Here is a 17,455-nt window from a genome sequence, read left to right on the forward strand (position 1 = left end):
TCAAGTTGTTTAAAGTCAACATGGTCTACAAAGGGAGTCCTGGATAGACATGGCTACACAGGGAAATCCTGACTCGATAAACCAGTAAGGAAAGGAAGGCTGAGAAGGGATAAAAGGAAGCATGGACTAATAAGTAGGAAAAATTAATTCCGTCACTACACGGACTTGAAGGACAACAGCAAACCTATCTACGCCATTTCCTCCTCCTGTCATGATACATCTTTAATGCTAGAGAAATGATGCAGACAGTGAAGAAATCCAGGAGGCGGTTTGAGACAAAGATGGAAATAATTACAACAGAGTACAGGTCCCCACCATAACAGATTTAGGAGCGAGACAGAGCAAGACAAGGTAATGAGCACGTACTGATGGAGAGAAGTCAATTGTACATCCTTCCAGATGACAACTGCAGAAGGACCCACTTTCAACTTCTTCCCCCTCCAAAACAACCAAATGGAGTATTGCAAAAAAAAACAATCACTATCTTTCATTTGCACACACATCATGGAGGCACTGGAGGAAATGCCAGCCTCCTGGTATTCAGTGGACATTCACTGACCTCCCATAGCTGCCAGGCAGGTTCAAAGGGAAAATTTCAGGAATTCGTAGGTTTTTTTTTTTCTGATTGTTTGCTAGGACATTTTTCACATAAAATCATGGAACTATCCTAATTTGAAGGGATAAAGTCAAGTTCAATAAGGTTAGAATACAATGCACACATGGATGGCAAAAACTGCTTAACAAAGGTGGCGGGGGCACAGCTCATCACTGGCCTCCTGATGTGGCTCAGTGGCAGAACAATTGTCTGCTACCAATTTTTAGTTGGAATTTCACTAAGAGTTTTTGTTTTCTGCTTAAATTAAAAAAAAAAAAACAACAAACCTAAGGGTATGGAAAATTACTAGGTTCTCTAGAGTTTTAGCTTAAAAACTATTGCCCAATAAAGACTACAGGATTGTTTCTCTTCTCCTGACTTATATTTTGTCGAAAGTAATAAACAAGGAAAGCATTTTGGTTACATAACAGAAATTATACTTTCATGCTTTTGTAACAAACTGAAGGTCTAATAGTATAATACATCACACATTTCATATTGTGACCTTTTAAACTTAATTGTACCAAGCGAGAAAGCTCCACCCTCCACTATCACACTGCTCTTTCAAGTGAACGTTTTGTTTTTGCATGGGTCTTACTGTGTAGCCCAGGCCAGCCTTAAACTAATGGCAATCCTCTTGCCAGAGCGTTCAAAGTGCTAGGGATTTAATATAATAAAACACACAGATTTCTTGGTGATTCCGACTGAAGAGCAACATCAGAGAAAGGCTATAGAACAACAAATCCCATCATGGACAGAGAAAGCGTACTCTTCTACAAACAAGTACAACGCTTTATTTACAGCACTTCTTTTCTTTACAGAACATTTTTTTTTAATGTATTTTTTATTCACTTCCTAAAAAGTATTTCCGTCGTTCCAGTAATAATACCAAAAGGTTACTTTTCTTTATGAATCTTTTCTAAAATACAATCCCCATGTTGCTTAAGCTGCGTGTAATCATTACCAAGCTTAACTGTATCACTTATCAGGAAAAAAATTAACATTAATCAGAAGTTATTGGAATTAAAGTGCAAATTTAACTCATGACTAAGTCAGTTATACTATCAGCTGACAAGAATTAAGTCTGATAGACAACACATCATCTAATGCAGAGATGGCCATGGCTTTTTCACTTAAGTTTCTGAGCTTACAAATCCTAAGACACAGTGCGGTTCTCAAGTATTCAGTACCTTGCTTTTCCTCTTGATAAAATGGTTTAATATTATTTTGGAGCCTAACAATCCTAACAGTAGTGTTGTGACAGTTAGCCCTGAGACAATATGGCCACTACTTGAAATCCTGATGGCAGCAATGAGCACTATTACGAGCTGAGTGGCTGTGTTCCTTCAACAAAGGTCCACACATTCTGAACGCAAGCATGCTTTGATTACAAACACCAATTTTAATTCTCAGGACACAAGCTACAAAGCAAAATGTAACCGCTTTTGCTGTACTAATGAACCAGTTTGCTAAGTCTTGTGTGTTATACCTAGCTTTCCTGAAAGATTGAGATCTACATGAATCCAGAACTACTGCAAACATATAAAGTTCAAACTGGGAAAGCTTTTCACAATACTACATTCAAGTTGCACAGGAGACCCCAGTGATCACTAGGAAATCTACCACAGTCCAGTTTTTCCAACCCAATAAGGTCCAAACTTTGGGGAATAAGGTGGCCCTCCTCTGCTCTGAAAAATATTCGATCAAAGCGATGCTTATAAGCAGCAGGAATCCTGAGATTAGTATTTATTCTTGTATCCCATGTATACTGGCAATGTTTAGGTTTGCCCAAAAATTCCCAGACATCAAAAACATTGGCAGGTAAACCACCACATTTGATAACCTGGAAGAGAAAAACAATACCAGGTAAGAATCATATATTCACATACCCCAATTTAAAAGATGCTTAGTATTATCAACTATAATGCAACTTTTTATTTTATTTTTAATATTTTTGGGTTTTTTGAGGACACACTATGTACACCAGACTGGCACTGAACTCAGAGATCCACCTGACTCTATTTCCCAAGTGCTGGGATTAAAGGCATGTACTACTATGCCTAAAAATTACATTTTAAAAAATGATAAAAAAATTAACAAACCAAACTCTAATAATACTGTTTTTCTTTCCCATGCACATTACACGATTTACAATTTTATGGCTGCTACGAAGGACAGCAGTCAACTACAGTGTTAGCATTAGTGACACATCAGGTTCAGTCTCCATCAACACAAAAAGTTTCTATGTGTGGTAGAGAACACACACCTGACCACTTCAATCATTCCTTCAGTTCCAGCCTAGGGACCCACATGGTGGAAAGAGAGAACCAAGTCTCAAAAGTTCTACTCTGACTACCATGTACACATTAAAAATGAAATTCTAATATTTTTATCTGAAGAATCTCATTATACAGAAAAAACAGAATAAAAACAAAAATCCTAGAGGTGTAGGTCAGCAGTGTTGCCTAGCATGTAGGAGGCCTTAGGTTCTATCAACAAATGTAAGTTTTAAAAAAGTTAGTTTCAACTCAGAATAGAATTAGATCTTCTTGATCCTACGAAGGCTACAAATACCCTAAATCTTTTTAAAGCTCTTCTAATTATTATTTTATTGATATTTATCCAACATATTTATTGCTTTATATTGCCTGTAGCACATGTAGTAAGATTTCCCTTAATAGTGTAAAGGCCTCTTTTTATATAAAAACCACAACAGTGTTTTCTACCGTGTATTTCCAAATCCATACCTTTGATAAAGCAAACCAAGTTAGTTTCCACAGCAACAGTCTCCCCACAAACAGTGAACCAACTCTTTTACTCACTTCTTGATCTCTTAAATTTGTATCTCCTGCAAATAGAACAGTAGTTGAATCTGGAGCTTCTTGCATTTTCTGAAAAACCATTTTTAATTGATTCATTCGTTCGGCAGAATGTTCTCTGGTGCTCTCCAAATGGGACGTCATAAGGCAGAATTCATTTCCACCCACACTCACCTACAACAGAGTAATTACAATTGAACAGGCCACCGACCTCTGCTCCACTAACAGCAGACTAGTCAATCTGCTGGGATTTAGTTACTCAACTGAAACAATACAGTCAGCACAATCCTAGATGAAAAGAAGTACAAGGTGACAACCCTACCGATGACAACTGTTTAGCAAGCAAGAACTAGTCACAAAGTACCTCTACTGAGCCCCTTCCCTGGAACCCAGGCCATCGATGGCTCACACCTCTCCAGAACGCTACTACAAGACTAATATAAAAGGTCCCATGATGTAGGAGTGTCATATATCAATCTGTTGATTTCATTGGTTAAGCAATAAAGAAACTGCTTGGCCCTCATAGGTTAAAACATAGGTGGGAGGAGTAAACAGAACAGAATGCTGGGAGGAAAAGGAAGTGAGCGTAGAGACTCCATGCCCTGCTCCCGAGCAGATACAGGCGATGAAGCTCCGACCCAGGATGGACGGAGGCTAGAATCTTCCCAGTAAGACTGGTGCTCACAGATTATTAGAGATGGGTTGATTGGGATATCAGAATTAGCCAGTAAGGGCTAGAGCTAAAGGGCCAAGCAGTGTTTAAATGAAACAATTTGTGTGTTGTTATTTCGGGGCATAAGCTAGCAGGCAGCCGGGGTGCTGGGGATGCAGCCCTGCCACTCCTAATTACTACAGTCCCAAGCTGAAATAAAAGGACAGCTACAGATTTCCCCCTTCCATGAAGCCATGAGTTGGTTACTTGCATGCACAGATAGTTCTTATTTATTGCTCTGTTAATCGCCTGACACAGATACTCAAAATCATTTGCAATTAAGATACTAGTAAGATTGTGTTACAATGCCGACAGAATCATCCAATTCTTCCAAACATATAATCTGGACCCTGCCTATTTCTCAAGCTCCTGACGTACTCAACTACCTCTTCATATTCAGGATGGCTAACACTGACTCTCAGCTCTGCTGCAGGATCTCAAATCACCTAGGGGGAAATCTCTGAAAATGTCTGAGGAATATTCCAGATTAGGTTATTTAAGCTGGAAAGACCACCCTAAATGTAAGGGGCACCAGTGTGAGATGGGCCCAAAACTGACAAAGGGAAAGCGAGCTCAACACTAACAGTCACTGCTCTGCTTTCTGACCATGGACAATGTAACCAGCCGCTCCTGCCTTGCGCACTCCACATGGCATCAGTATCCTCAAACTATGAGCCAAAGTTAAGCCTACTTTTCAAGGCTGCTTTTCTCAAGCATTGTCACATTAACGAGAAAAACAGCAGTGTCTATTACTCTAATGGAAACATAAAGCTCATTCACACCCACAGGTTAACCCTTGCTGAAACTTGCAAAGGTCTGTCATGGGTGTTTGCATTCATAGACTGGTGAAAAAGAGAAGGGTGAGGGAACAAGCAAGCTGAGTACCACGTTTCTCCGACTCCTCACTCCAAACCAACAGGACTGGCTGCTTCACACTCTCACCAGCAGGCCTTCCTTCCAGCATGAGCCAAAGTGCTAGTGTTCCTTAGAGCTATGTGCTGTGCTCATCTTCCTCACTGCTCTAAGAAATTATTTGACAAATGTTCTCCTTGGCAATGCTGCAATGCTCTCAAGAAAACATATGATCAGTTAAGAATCTAACTTTGCTAAATTTCCTTGTATCTAAAATTATGTGGAAATCTAAGTTTTCTAAGACTATTTATAACATATATGTAAATGGCTAATGAGCTGGCCTAGTGGGTAAATCACTTGCTTCACAAAACCGATAGCCTGAGATGGATACACAGAACCACAGTGGGAAGAGAAAACTGACTCCCAAAAGCTGTCTTCTGACCTCCAGACCCACACTTACAGACAGACATACACAACAGGACTTAAAGAACTGTCCCAGTGATATGGCTAAGCAGGCTGAGTTTGATCCCTGAAACCTGTGGTAGGAGAGACCTGAATCCCCAAAGTCCTGACATACCACTGACACACTTACATGAATACTAAAAAGAATATCTATGTAAGGAATAAATTTAACTGTAAGGGCAATTCCTTCAAAAACAAGAAACCCACCTCCTAAAACTTAAACTTACGTTCACACACAGAAGGTTTCTCATCATCTTAGTATTTGGAAATGGAACAATCTCTTGACTTTTAAATTTCACTCTTCCTTTCTTCAACAGTATAGCTGTGAAATATCCTTCTTCATTACCTTCAAACATTTAGGGAAAAGAATTTAGGAAAGGTCAGGAGTATCTTCACTTTAACCACCAACTCCCCTACTGTTACAAGGAGCAACATTATTTAAACAGGATCAAATCCTTGAGATTCCATTTGAAGTAGGTGAACCAAGTGAATGTTTTCTGTCCCTCATCAAAGTTTAACCAGAGACACAAATGATATTTAAATAAGAATAAGATAGGATAGCATATGCCTCCATAGTATAATCTTTGTTATATACCCAGTCGGGACCGAGAAGGGTGGAGAAAAAGGAAGCAGGGGTAGCAAGAAAGGGGTATAGGTGCCAAAATTAATTAGCTGTTACCTGTCGAAAACTGAGAATATTTAAAATCTAGAAGCTCGCAAAAAGAATAGGAACAAAAGACCAGTGAATCAAAGTGTCCAAGTTTTTTTTAAACGACAGAAAGCAAGTTGGTAGGTGTGTTCAACCAATGTCTGGTAAATACGGAAACAAAAATCACCACCAAGGCAAGAGCCTGGTCTGGATACAGAACAAACATGCTTGAATGTCTTCCCTTGTTCCTCATAGCCCAGTAACTACATGTTTCTTAAATTAAGTTTTAGAGGCTCTACCAATTAGATCAAACCTGCAACCCCAGGCCATGTGAGTCCCAGGAGAGCCACCATCAGTGCTGCCCAATACATTTGTAGACGACATATTTCAATACATAAACTCTGAATACACCCCATGACCTGCTGCTCAGCAGTTTCCCACAGAGAAAAAGAATGAGTTGCAGTACTCAGTTCAGTGCCCCATGCCCAACTTAGAAAGTATTTTTTTTGCAAGAAGAATGGCCTCAGATTGAAGACATAAATTTGATGCACCACAACTAGAAATCTCTCTAGTACAGAACAAGCCATTTGACTATACAAAAATTTACTTCCTATTAGTAAAATGCAGGGTTTAGCCTCTCTCTTAGCAGGAATTCAAATGTGAACCAAGAGGCAAGAATCCGTACACATAAAGGAGCAGGTTTATGTGACATAAAAATACCAACGTAATACAACTAAAGGGAACAAAAAAGAGAAATGAGGCTAGGTGTGGCGGTGGACTCATGCAATCCTAGCACTCGGAGGAAGGAGGCAGGAACACAGGGAGCTTCTCAGAAGGAAGAAAAGAAAGAACATCACAAAAACACAGTGGGCTGCCTTCTGATAGATTCCAAAATCAAAATATCCTCATAAATACTGCACACTGTCAAACCAGAATCATGTCTTCAGGAACTCACTCATAACTCCTCCTGCAATCAAAGATGTCAGGAGCCAATTTCCTCCTAAAATCATTACAGGAACCATCACCCTGGGGAGTCTGCAGAGAACCCCACACCCTTAATTGTGTTAGGAATCGTTCTATTGACAGAGCCTACCCCACACCCAAACTGGCTGTTGATGGAGAGCTATCTGTTAGCGGAACCCACCCCACATTCCAAACTATCTAGGGAGCTACGTGTGTTAACTCGTGACTTCTTGGCCTACAGTGACCTGACCGAAGATAATCTCCTGCCTACGTGACCAACTCGGACCATGTGACCAACGTGAACCACACGGCAAGAGCCCAGGCCCCTGTGCCCATCCCCCAACTCCCTACCCTATATAAGTTGTACCCCATCTCTAATAAACGGAGGCTTTGACAAGAACCCCCGCTTAGCCTCCTTCCTCTCTCTCAGCTCATATCTTACAGATAGTGCCTCTCCGGGACCCTGGAATAACTGACTGCAGGGTGGGTTACAACCCCTAGACTGAGTAACCCACCCAAAGGCAATCAACAGTGTTTGGCGGGTTACTAAAGAAATACAGCAGGGGCTGGAGAGATGCTCGACAGTTAGGAGTATGGGCTGCTCTTCTAGAGGAACAGAAGATCATGGTAGCTCTCAACCATCTGTAATTCAAGTTCAGGGGATCCAACAACCTCTTCTGCCTTCCGTGGACACAAGGCACACACACGGTGCACAGATGTACATGCATGCATACATATATAGAGAAGAACATCTGTACACATAATAAAGAAGTGTGGCTCACCAAATCAAAGACATGAAAACTTAAAATAGAAAAACAAAGCAGTGTATTGACAGAAGATACTGCATTCACAAACCAAGTGCACATGCCATAAACTGTAAATAAGTGGCCTAAGAAATACGAAAAATTATGGAAAATAAAGATTTAGTGCTGTTTTACAACATAAGGGGACTTTCAAAAAGGTGAAAGGGGAAAAAAAAGGAGGAGGAAGAGAAGCATAGGGGATGGTAGGAAAATTAGATGAAGATTGAGGAAAGGGGAAATGGGGATCTCCGAAACCTCCAACCAAACCCTCCAACCAATCATCTGGTAAAATAAATGAAGAAAAGGTAGAAAGAACACCAGGGATAAAGCAGAGATCCTCAGACTTACTGAGAATAAGACGGGAACGGGCAGAATCATACTGGCAGCTGACTGACCATTCTCAGAAACCAAAGTCACCGAATCAATGCTTCCAAATTCAGAAAACATTGCTTATGACCTAGAAACTTATATCCACTCAACTAACTACAAGCCTACAATACAGGTATTTTCAAATATGGTAAAATTAAAAATATAAAATCAAACAAACAAAAAAAAAACCCCACTCTACTACTCTGTACTTATCAAAAAGCAGGAAATGGCTCTAGCTGGGTGGGTGTGGTGGTATACACCTTTAACCTTTAATCCCAGCACAGAGAGATAGAGCTTGGTGAGTTACACATAGTAGGACCCTGTCTCGAGGGAAAAAAATAATGGCTGTGATGAAATGAGAGAAAAACGAGGGGAGAAGCATAGGATGCAGAATACAAAACCCAAAGTAAGAGGCAGAAAGAACCCCAAAGAGCATTCGTCCAAGAAATCCAACGAAGAGAGGGCAACAAATATCAAGAGCCCTCTCTTTAGCACCTAGGAATCAAGTATAAATCAAAATTAAAAACCAAAGGCTATGTAACATTTGAAAGTCAACAGTATTCAGCTTAACAATAAGATGTGGTCTGTTATAGCAAACATAAGTTGCAAAGCCAAAATGAGAGAAAAACTAAAATTATACTGGAAAAGGAACAAAATAAATAAAAGGAATTAAAGAATTTTGAGAAAATATGAACAAAATGTAATTATTACATTTAAAATTCGTAACTGAGAGGGGTATGTTTACGTAGCAAGGCAGCAGAGCTGTATTTGCCATATATATAAAACCCTGAGAAGAAACAAAAACAAATGGAATTTCTACCAATTCAATTTTACTAAATACACAAGAATGAAACTTTAAAACTTTATTTTCCTAAAAACAAAATATTCATCTAATCTACATGGGAAGCAGAAAAAGACAAGATCTCCTGAGTAAATAGGGAGCATGGGATCAGGAAGAGGGCAGAAGAGGAGGGAGGAGGAAAGGTGGGGAGCAGAGAACAATATATAGCTCAAATAAAAAAAATTTTAAAAAAAAAATATTCATTTTGATCGTTTTCCCATTTATTAACATTAAGCTATAAAATAATATAGAAATCTTTTAAATGAATCATGTGTCTTGCTTATTTTGCTCAATTGATCTATTTTTCAAATAAAAAAGGCAATTCAGATGGCAAGAGAAGCATTCATTACCTGTAATAATTTTGTAGCTGCTTGCTCTCTTCTTTAGGTAGGCACAATATGAAGGAATAACTTCCTGTAGAAATACCACATCTGGAGTGTACCTAATTAAAAAGATCAATTTAACAAAAACACAAGGATATTATTTATTTTTAGTTACCTAGAGAAAAATCACAAAACATATAAGCAACTGTTACCCTACATGCCCCTAGTACTCAATGCTATACTGACCTGTATCTGTGTTATTTACCACACAATACCATAGTGACCGATTAAAAATGGGCTGGATGTGTAGCTCAGGGGCAGAGCACCTGCCTAACAAGGCTGAGTTCAATTCCAGCACCCCTCTACATATCACCCCAGTGGAATTAAAATGGAAAGCATTATATACACTTTCACTGAGAGTTTTCAATGATCATATACATCAACACATGTATTCAAAGTTCCCTCTTCAGATTCTCTTAAAAAGCTGTGCAGTGAGAACTTCAGTGCTTTACCAAGGCCAGAAACAGATAGTTAGGGTACCTTTCATTTCATATCAGTAATTACAGACAAAACTTACTACGTTATGTAAAGTTCACAATCTAGAACGCATCTAACATAAATTGGTGTTCCAATCCACCCCAACTCTCAGGTATTTATTCTGAGATGACCTTAAAGTCAAATTTTCAAGTACACAAATTTCAAGTGTTGCTTTGTAGAGCCATTAACACACTGATCACAGTCACTACCACAGAAGTGACAATACTTACAAAGCTAGGGTGGAACACACCCCTCGAGCCCTCTCTGGCAGATTGCTTCCATCTAATCCATCAATATTCCAGGTAATGAAAGAGATAATGCTGTTGTCTTCTAGAGGAGGTCCAGATGGACTGGTTTCTAAAATGGTGGTATCATCTGAATCCTCGTTGGTTAGATCAACACTGGAAAGATCAAAATAAAGGTTTTTTTTTTTAAAAAAAATCTACAAATTACGAATTGTATTGGGGGCTATGGCAGTAACTCAGCGGGCACCCCCACTCACATTAAACACTGGAAGTTGTGGCATGCTTATAACTCAACACCAAGAGGCTGAGAACAACAGATACCTGAGACCTGGTTTACCCTAAAAGATGAGTCCATGGTCCCAGTGGGAGACTGTCTCAAGAAACAAGGTGCACTACTCCTCAAGAACCCAAATCTGACTTCTGGCTTCCAACGTGCCCTCTCAACATGAATCCTGCTGTATCTGTTGCCTTCAATTTGAAGAAACAGACCGATCATTCCTAATTAGAAAATCCATATTCTAAATTACCTCAGCTCAGATTTGGCCCCAAGCACTTCAGATAATGGATACTTATCCTATAACTAATTTTCTTTGACAAATCCTAAGAGTCTATAGAAAATACACAGTTGTGGCTGGAGAGATGGTTCAGTGGTTAGCTCTTCCAAAGGTCCTGAGTTCAATTCCCAGCAACCACATGGTGGCTCACAACCATCTGTAATGAGGTCTGGTGCCCTCTTCTGGCCTTCAGGAATACACACAGACAGAACATTGTATACATAATAAATGAAGGAAGGAAGAAAGGAAGGAAGGAAGGAAGGAAGGAAGGAAGGAAGGAAGGAAGGAAGGAAGGAAGGAAGGAAGGAAGGAAGGAAGGAAGGAAATACACAATTGGGCTGGAGATGGAGCTCAGTGGGTAAAGGTGCTTGCTGTCAGGCTTGTGGCCTGAGTTCAACCTCCAGAACCCACATGATGGGGACAGCTGCAAGTTGTCTCTGTGTCCACGTGCTGGCTTGTATGTCTGTCCCTAGAGGCAACAATTTCTTCCAGAGTGAGATGTTTTAAAAGCTTGACCGTCATCACTTTGGCTTCTTGTTTCATAATGATCTACCTACAAGCATACTAACCATGGCCACAAGTAATGGCTGTCTTCAAGGCAGTCAGCTTCAGGAACTTGGGTAACTTTTGACTCTTACAATTAAAACTTAAAAGCAATAAAAAAGAATCCCTAACCAACTATGCACCCAAATTCTCTAAATTTGTGTTTTTATTAACAATTTCTTATGTTAGTCTCTTTCCATCCTTTGCTTGAGACTTGCTTATATATACCCCCTACAACCTATGAACATTACCACCAATATATCATCTTTTAATATCTTTTAACTGGAACATTTCTTTAGTCTCTCTCACAAGTGACATTTTTGAAGATTGCAGGCCACTTGTCCTATAGAACATCCTCCAGTTAAGCTTGATATTTTCTTACAACTGTATAAAGGTTATGCACTTTGAGGCAGGAATGACAGCATAATCGTGTGTCCCAATGCATGATTAAGGTGTTAATCAAATTTCCCCACTGCAAAGTACTGATCCTTCCCACTTTCTACTCAGTACTTTGTGAGTTTTGACTCTGAGCATCTTGTTTAAATGATTCTATTTTCATCCCCATTTTATTATCCATTGATTGTACTTATGTGAAAGTTATTTTGTAGTTCTCAAAGGCTTTTTGTAACTCCTCAAACCTTGGCCATTTAGCAGTTTGAATTCTACAATAGTCATTTGTCTTATCAACAGCTGGGACTTACTTAAATATGGACTCCTATTTTATTGTGCAGACTACAACTTGTTTCTAATTACCCTACTGTTCATTCTCTCTGCTTTTACATTGGTTCCTATGTTTTTCTGGGATATTTCCAATGTTTTCTGGGTACTCCCTTACTTTTTAGCACTGTAGATTATTCCAAGTTCATCCTCTACCTCACTTACTCCTGCTCTAGAATCAGTCATCCTCTCTTTTTTAGTGAAGAATATTAGAGGCCTAGGTCTTGGTGCTAGGATAATTCAATGCCAATATAAACAGTAACAACAGCCCCTTTGAGACAGGGTCAGGGTCTCACAATGTATACCTGCTGACTTCAAAATTAATAAATCTCCTTCAACATCTGAGTACATGCCTAGGCTATTCCCTAGGAGTCACCATGTAGCCCAAGCTAGTCTCAACCCTTGGCAATCCTAATCCTGCCTCACCTTCCCAAGTTACATATGCTACCACATCCAGTATGAATCACCCTCTGGATTGCAAGGAACTGTTCGCTCGTCCTGGTTGCCCAGAATGGAAATAATGACACAGAAACTGTATTAATTAAATCACTGCTTGGCCTATTAGCTCTAACTTCTTATTGGCTAACTCTTACATATTCATTTAACCCATCTCCATTAATCTTTGTATTACCACGAGGTTGTGGCCTAACAGCAAAGTTTCAGCATGTCTTTCTCTGGTGGCGGATCCATGGTGTCTCTCCAACTCTGCCCTTCTTTTTCCCAGCATTCAGTCCAGTCCTCCCGGCCTACCTAAGTTCTGCCATATCAACAGAGCAAGGCATTTTCTTTATTCGTTAACCAAGAAAAGCAACACACAGAGGAAGGACCTCCCACACCACTTCTGTATGCACTAAAGTAATTTTAATTAGTTAATAAAATTAATTTTGGGTTTCAGAAACAGGGTTTCTCTATGTAACAGTCCTAACTTTTCTCGACCTCAGTTCTGAAGACCAGGTTGGCCTTGAACTCACAAAAATCTCCATGCCTTGCCTGGACAAAAATAATTTCAAAGAGCACCAAAAACTGTGTTTAATGCCAGATTCCATTTGGAGTTTTACCCATCTGAAAAAGCTTTCTCACTCAACATTCAATACTACACTTTTTCTGTAGCCTTGCCAAAGAGAAAGGGCTAGGTCATTTCAGAACCTTGTCAAAGATGTTAGGCCCCCATTTCTACTGAAAACATGCGACTGAAGTACATGATGGCTCAGTACTTAGGAACACTTGTTCTTGCAGAGGGCTTGGGTTCAGTTCCTAGAACTGTGTTGCTTTTAACTAAGTATCTATCGCTTTACTTTATTAATAAAGACTCAGGAGCTAGATGCTGGGGTGAAAACCTGCTAGCTCAGAGAAACAGAGAAAGCACCCAGATGTTTCCTCCCAGTCTTCCCAGACTTTCTCTTATGCCATCTGAGAGAAAAAAATAATAACTCCTCCAACCGGAGTACCCCAATTTCTACTTCCTCACTATCTCCTGACTTCCTCCCACTGGCTTTTTCCTGTCGACTGATTGCTTGCTCCACCTCTCAACCCATGGTTGATTTTATTTAACCCTGTTTTAAAGTTCAAGAAGAAAAATCTCTTGGATTAAAGGTGTGTGCTAGGGCTGAGCCACATCATAGCTAAAAACAAGTTCTTCCAGTAAACAAAGAAATATCAGGGTCATAGTGTGATCAAATATCCTACAACAGAACTATAATCAAGGGTGACTCATAACTGTCTATAACCTAGTTTCAAGGGTTCAGATGGCCTCTTTTGGCCCCTGTGGGCACCTGAATAAAACCAAGCTTGTTCAGTGTGCACATGCGCGCGCGCACACATACCCCTTTAAAAACAAAAGCATTAAAAGCAGGATCACACACGTGTGATTTCTTTAATAATCTTCACTTCAAAATTCAAACAGTATGCTGTCTGTTCTTCTGTTTTACCGTAACAATTTCGAGCCTGCAATTTATGCAGCATCTATAACATATTAAGGAAAAACTAGAGAAATTAATTCCATTCCAAAAATGAAACACAAAAAGGAAAAAGAAACTCAAATGTGATGCTGAATTAAAAACCTTTAAGTATCTGAAAGGCCTAGTCAGCCTTACAGGCATCATCTGTTGACCTCTTCAACACAGGAATAAATGTATCCGTCAGTGATATCTTGGGCTCTATGCTCTAATTCAGGGCTCCTCAACTTTAAACCACCTGGGATCTTGACAAAAAGCAGATTCGGATTTAATGGGTCTAGTAATGGAGTCTAAACCTGCATGTCCACCAGAATCCCTAATGGTATAAGCTCATTCTGGGTCCACATTCTAAGTAACAAGGCTATAGGATACAACCTTTTACTCCTAACTCTTTAGATCTTTTCAAGACAGAAAAGGTTTGAATACGGCTCAGGTGTCAAAAGTATGAGCCACACAAGTCTGACAGGCAATTTAAGAAATCCTCCCTCCTCCACCAGGAGTGCTAATGCAATAAAGTCTCCAGAGGCACTCGGATCATGAAAGGATTCCACGACCTCAGGTGTCCCCAGATCAATCAACGAAACCAAGTCTCCAAATGCATCAAGGTACCTCAAACTGGGAACCAGAACAGTGCACCCTGAACTCCAGATTCCCTTAAGTTCCTCAGTAAATTCTGGTAGTAATGGTTCCCAAGTCCCTATTGCGTCTTCAGATAAATGTGACCAGCAAGTTCGCCCTGAAGCTCCAAGGAAGCAAGAGAAAGAATGCACCACATACTCCGAGAAACAAAAGGCTCTCCTCCAAAGACATTTTGATCAGGCCATGTAACCAAGCCTGAAGAAACGTGTGGAGCTGGCACTGATGATTAGTGTGACTGGTTATCAAGATCTGGTTCAAGAACCAGCGTGCTAAGCACAAACAGGAGAATCTGTGGAAAATTCACCAAGTCCTGCCAGAATCAAATGGAAGCTCAAAAGATGCCCTTGCAAATATAGAGTCCATCTCTCTAGACACATCTACTGTGGGCTTTATTCTCCCACCCACCCACAGCCTGCAAGCTTCTCTCCACGATGATCAGGTCATAGAGGATACTGGGTGTAGTCCCCAAAAGGACCTGCTTGAAGGTCAAGCCCCTGCTGTAGCTCGCAACCCTGGTCAACCTACAGTGGTTGAATCTCAACTTTACCCAGCAGTGGCTCAATGGGCAGCCTCAATGGAAGCTCCAGTTTCCACCACAGAGGGAGTCCATGGACCAATGTTCAATACTTATATCCAACTTCTGAGCAGCACCGGCAACAGATGCATGAGAATCTAGTCACATGGGAGGACTCACAGATGTGGAGTACATACTACCTCCACACCCTGGACCAGTCCAAGCCAAAAGTCTTCATAGCAAGGAAGAGTTGTGGTGGTAATGTCATTGATCTCAAGATTTGTTAGAATGACTTAGACTAATCTGTATTAGTTTCAGGCCAGTGTGGTCCATATTCTCAAAAATTTTCTTTCTTGAAAAAATACTGAGAGTCTTTCAAAAACAATCTAAACATTGATTAAGTATTGTGGCCTTAAATTTTAGTTAAATAAAAGTAGAATCTATTTTCTGTCAAAAAAAAAAAAAAAGAAAAGAAATCCTCCCTCCAATAGGATGCAGACTCCCAGAAGTTCTCTAACTTACACACAGTGGCACTCACTCATGCACACAAATAATTAAGGAGGGGGAAAAGGGCCAAGAAGTCACTAATGGATGACTGGACTCCACGCAGTTATTATCTCTGGGAAGTGGGGTCCCAGCATTTAAAAAAAAAAATCTCTAATAATTTCAGCACAACTGTTTTATGAGGATTTCCCATCTCCTTTGACACGGACAGTAAATTCCCCTGTAAGGGACAGCTGTAGTCTTCAGAAAGCAGCACAAAACTGGAGTCAGAGCACTGAAACAATAAGAACAGCATATACTGAAAATGAGTACTGAGCCTGGTATGGTGACTAATCCTTCTAGTACCCCAGAGGCTGAGGCAGGAGGATTGCCAGAACCCCAATGCCAGCCTGGACTACACACTATGTTCTAGATGAACTTGTGAGATCCTGTCTCAAAGAAATAAACAGAACTACTGCTTGCCGGCAAGAGAGCAGATAAACAGGGCAGAAACAAAGAGACCTGCAGGTTACCATTCTTCTTAGAGATTTTCTACCTCAACTGTTTTCTAAATCTCTACTTTACATGTCACAATAGTTCAGGTGAGTTAAGTGTATTTCAATACTGAGCAGTGTTTCACAAACACTCTGGGGAAGCGGCAGGCAGAAGTCGACCACAGGAGTCCCAAGTCAGCCTGGGCATGTGTCTCAAATAATAAATTACATCTCAGCTGGGGGATGCTGGAACTAGATGTAATGCTAGCAAAAGGGGGCTGGAACAGGGGAGTCAAGAGCTGGAGGTCAGGTATAATGTCTCAAAAAAGAACAAATAACAGTAACAATAAGTAAATATTTCATCGTGTGTGGTAGACACTTTAATCCAAGTCCTTTCGAATCTGAGGTAAGTAGCTCTCTGTGCTTGACGTCAGTCTGTTCTACATACCAAGTTCTGAACAGCCAGAGATACGGGAAGGGGGGTGGGGACTCTGCCTCTAAATAAATAAAAATCATTTACATTTCAGAGTTTTCTTTCCCTCCTCCATTGACTAAGAAAAAAAATCAAGTCAGAAGTCAATCGTGGTACAAGCCTTTAAACCCAGCACTAAGGGGGGCAGAAGCAGGCGAATCTCTTAGTTTGAGGCTTGTCTGGTCCATAGAGCAAATTTCAGGACAGCCAGGGCCATACAATAAACAAACAAGCCAAATAAGCAAGTCACGTTGGAAGTGACTGTGTCCTAGAGGGAAAAGGCTTCCCTCTGATGCCCAGCCCAAGGGCATCGGCTTCCATTTCCAGGTAGGGTCTTGTGATACCCAACACGGAACCCCAGTAAACCGCCCTCGACCCCCGTCGCTTACTAGGCCTCGGATTGGAAGGACGTTGGAGGCTGGCGTGGCCACGCAGGGTCGTTCTCTGGCGGTTCAAAGTAGGCGTTCAGCGCTTTCTGAAAAGCAAAGGCACAGGGATGGAGGGCAAGCGCCGCCCACCTGGGAAGAGGGGAGAAAACAGAAACGCAAACCCACGTCCATCAGCCAGTCGTTCTCCGACAGAAAGGTGTGGGCCATCGTGGTTTCGCATTTCGCCACCAACGCAAACCCCATGCACTGAAGCCGCCGCCTCTTCACCCGCTGGTCAATCTCCTCCTCGGTTTCCGCTGCTGCGGGGGCCGCCGCCGGCTCTGACGGCTCCCGCGCATCCGAGCCGCTCCCGGACGCCATCAGCACAGCATCTCCCGAGAAGATCCGCTCCGCACGCCGCTTCCCGCGCGACAGGGAAAACAAACGCCGGGCTCTGCGCAGGCGTGCTGCGTGCGCGTGCTTCCGCATCAACCTTCCGGCGGAACTTAGTCTTGGGCGAGTCTGCGCAGCAAGCGCGGCGCGGAC

General features: G+C 41.1%; 1 protein-coding gene across 1 annotated transcript; it reads right to left on the reverse strand.

The window, feature by feature from the left end:
• Positions 1-1,348: 1,348 nt before the first annotated feature.
• LOC142848239 (tyrosyl-DNA phosphodiesterase 2-like) lies at positions 1,349-17,397 on the reverse strand. The gene is made up of 7 exons (XM_075970016.1): positions 17,096-17,397; positions 16,931-17,016; positions 10,156-10,326; positions 9,416-9,507; positions 5,668-5,786; positions 3,418-3,588; positions 1,349-2,438 (listed from the first exon to the last, which is right to left on the reverse strand). Exons 1-7 carry the CDS (start codon positions 17,288-17,290, stop codon positions 2,163-2,165), a joined length of 1,110 nt encoding a protein of 369 aa, XP_075826131.1. The 5' UTR covers positions 17,291-17,397; the 3' UTR covers positions 1,349-2,162.
• Positions 17,398-17,455: the final 58 nt, after the last annotated feature.

Source organism: Microtus pennsylvanicus, chromosome 4 (assembly GCF_037038515.1).
Source record: "Microtus pennsylvanicus isolate mMicPen1 chromosome 4, mMicPen1.hap1, whole genome shotgun sequence".
Lineage (NCBI taxonomy): Eukaryota > Metazoa > Chordata > Mammalia > Rodentia > Cricetidae > Microtus > Microtus pennsylvanicus.

Coding starts and splice junctions, on each gene's coding strand:
- LOC142848239 (XM_075970016.1), bottom strand. CDS start 17,290: ATGGCGTCCGGGAGCGGCTCGGATGCGCGGGAGCCGTCAGAGCCGGCG. Junction 5,787..9,415: donor CAGCTACAAAATTATTACAG/GTAATGAATGCT, acceptor AAATGTTTGAAG/GTAATGAAGAAGGATATTTC. Junction 2,439..3,417: donor CAAATTTAAGAGATCAAGAA/GTGAGTAAAAGA, acceptor TTTCTCTTCCAG/GTTATCAAATGTGGTGGTTT.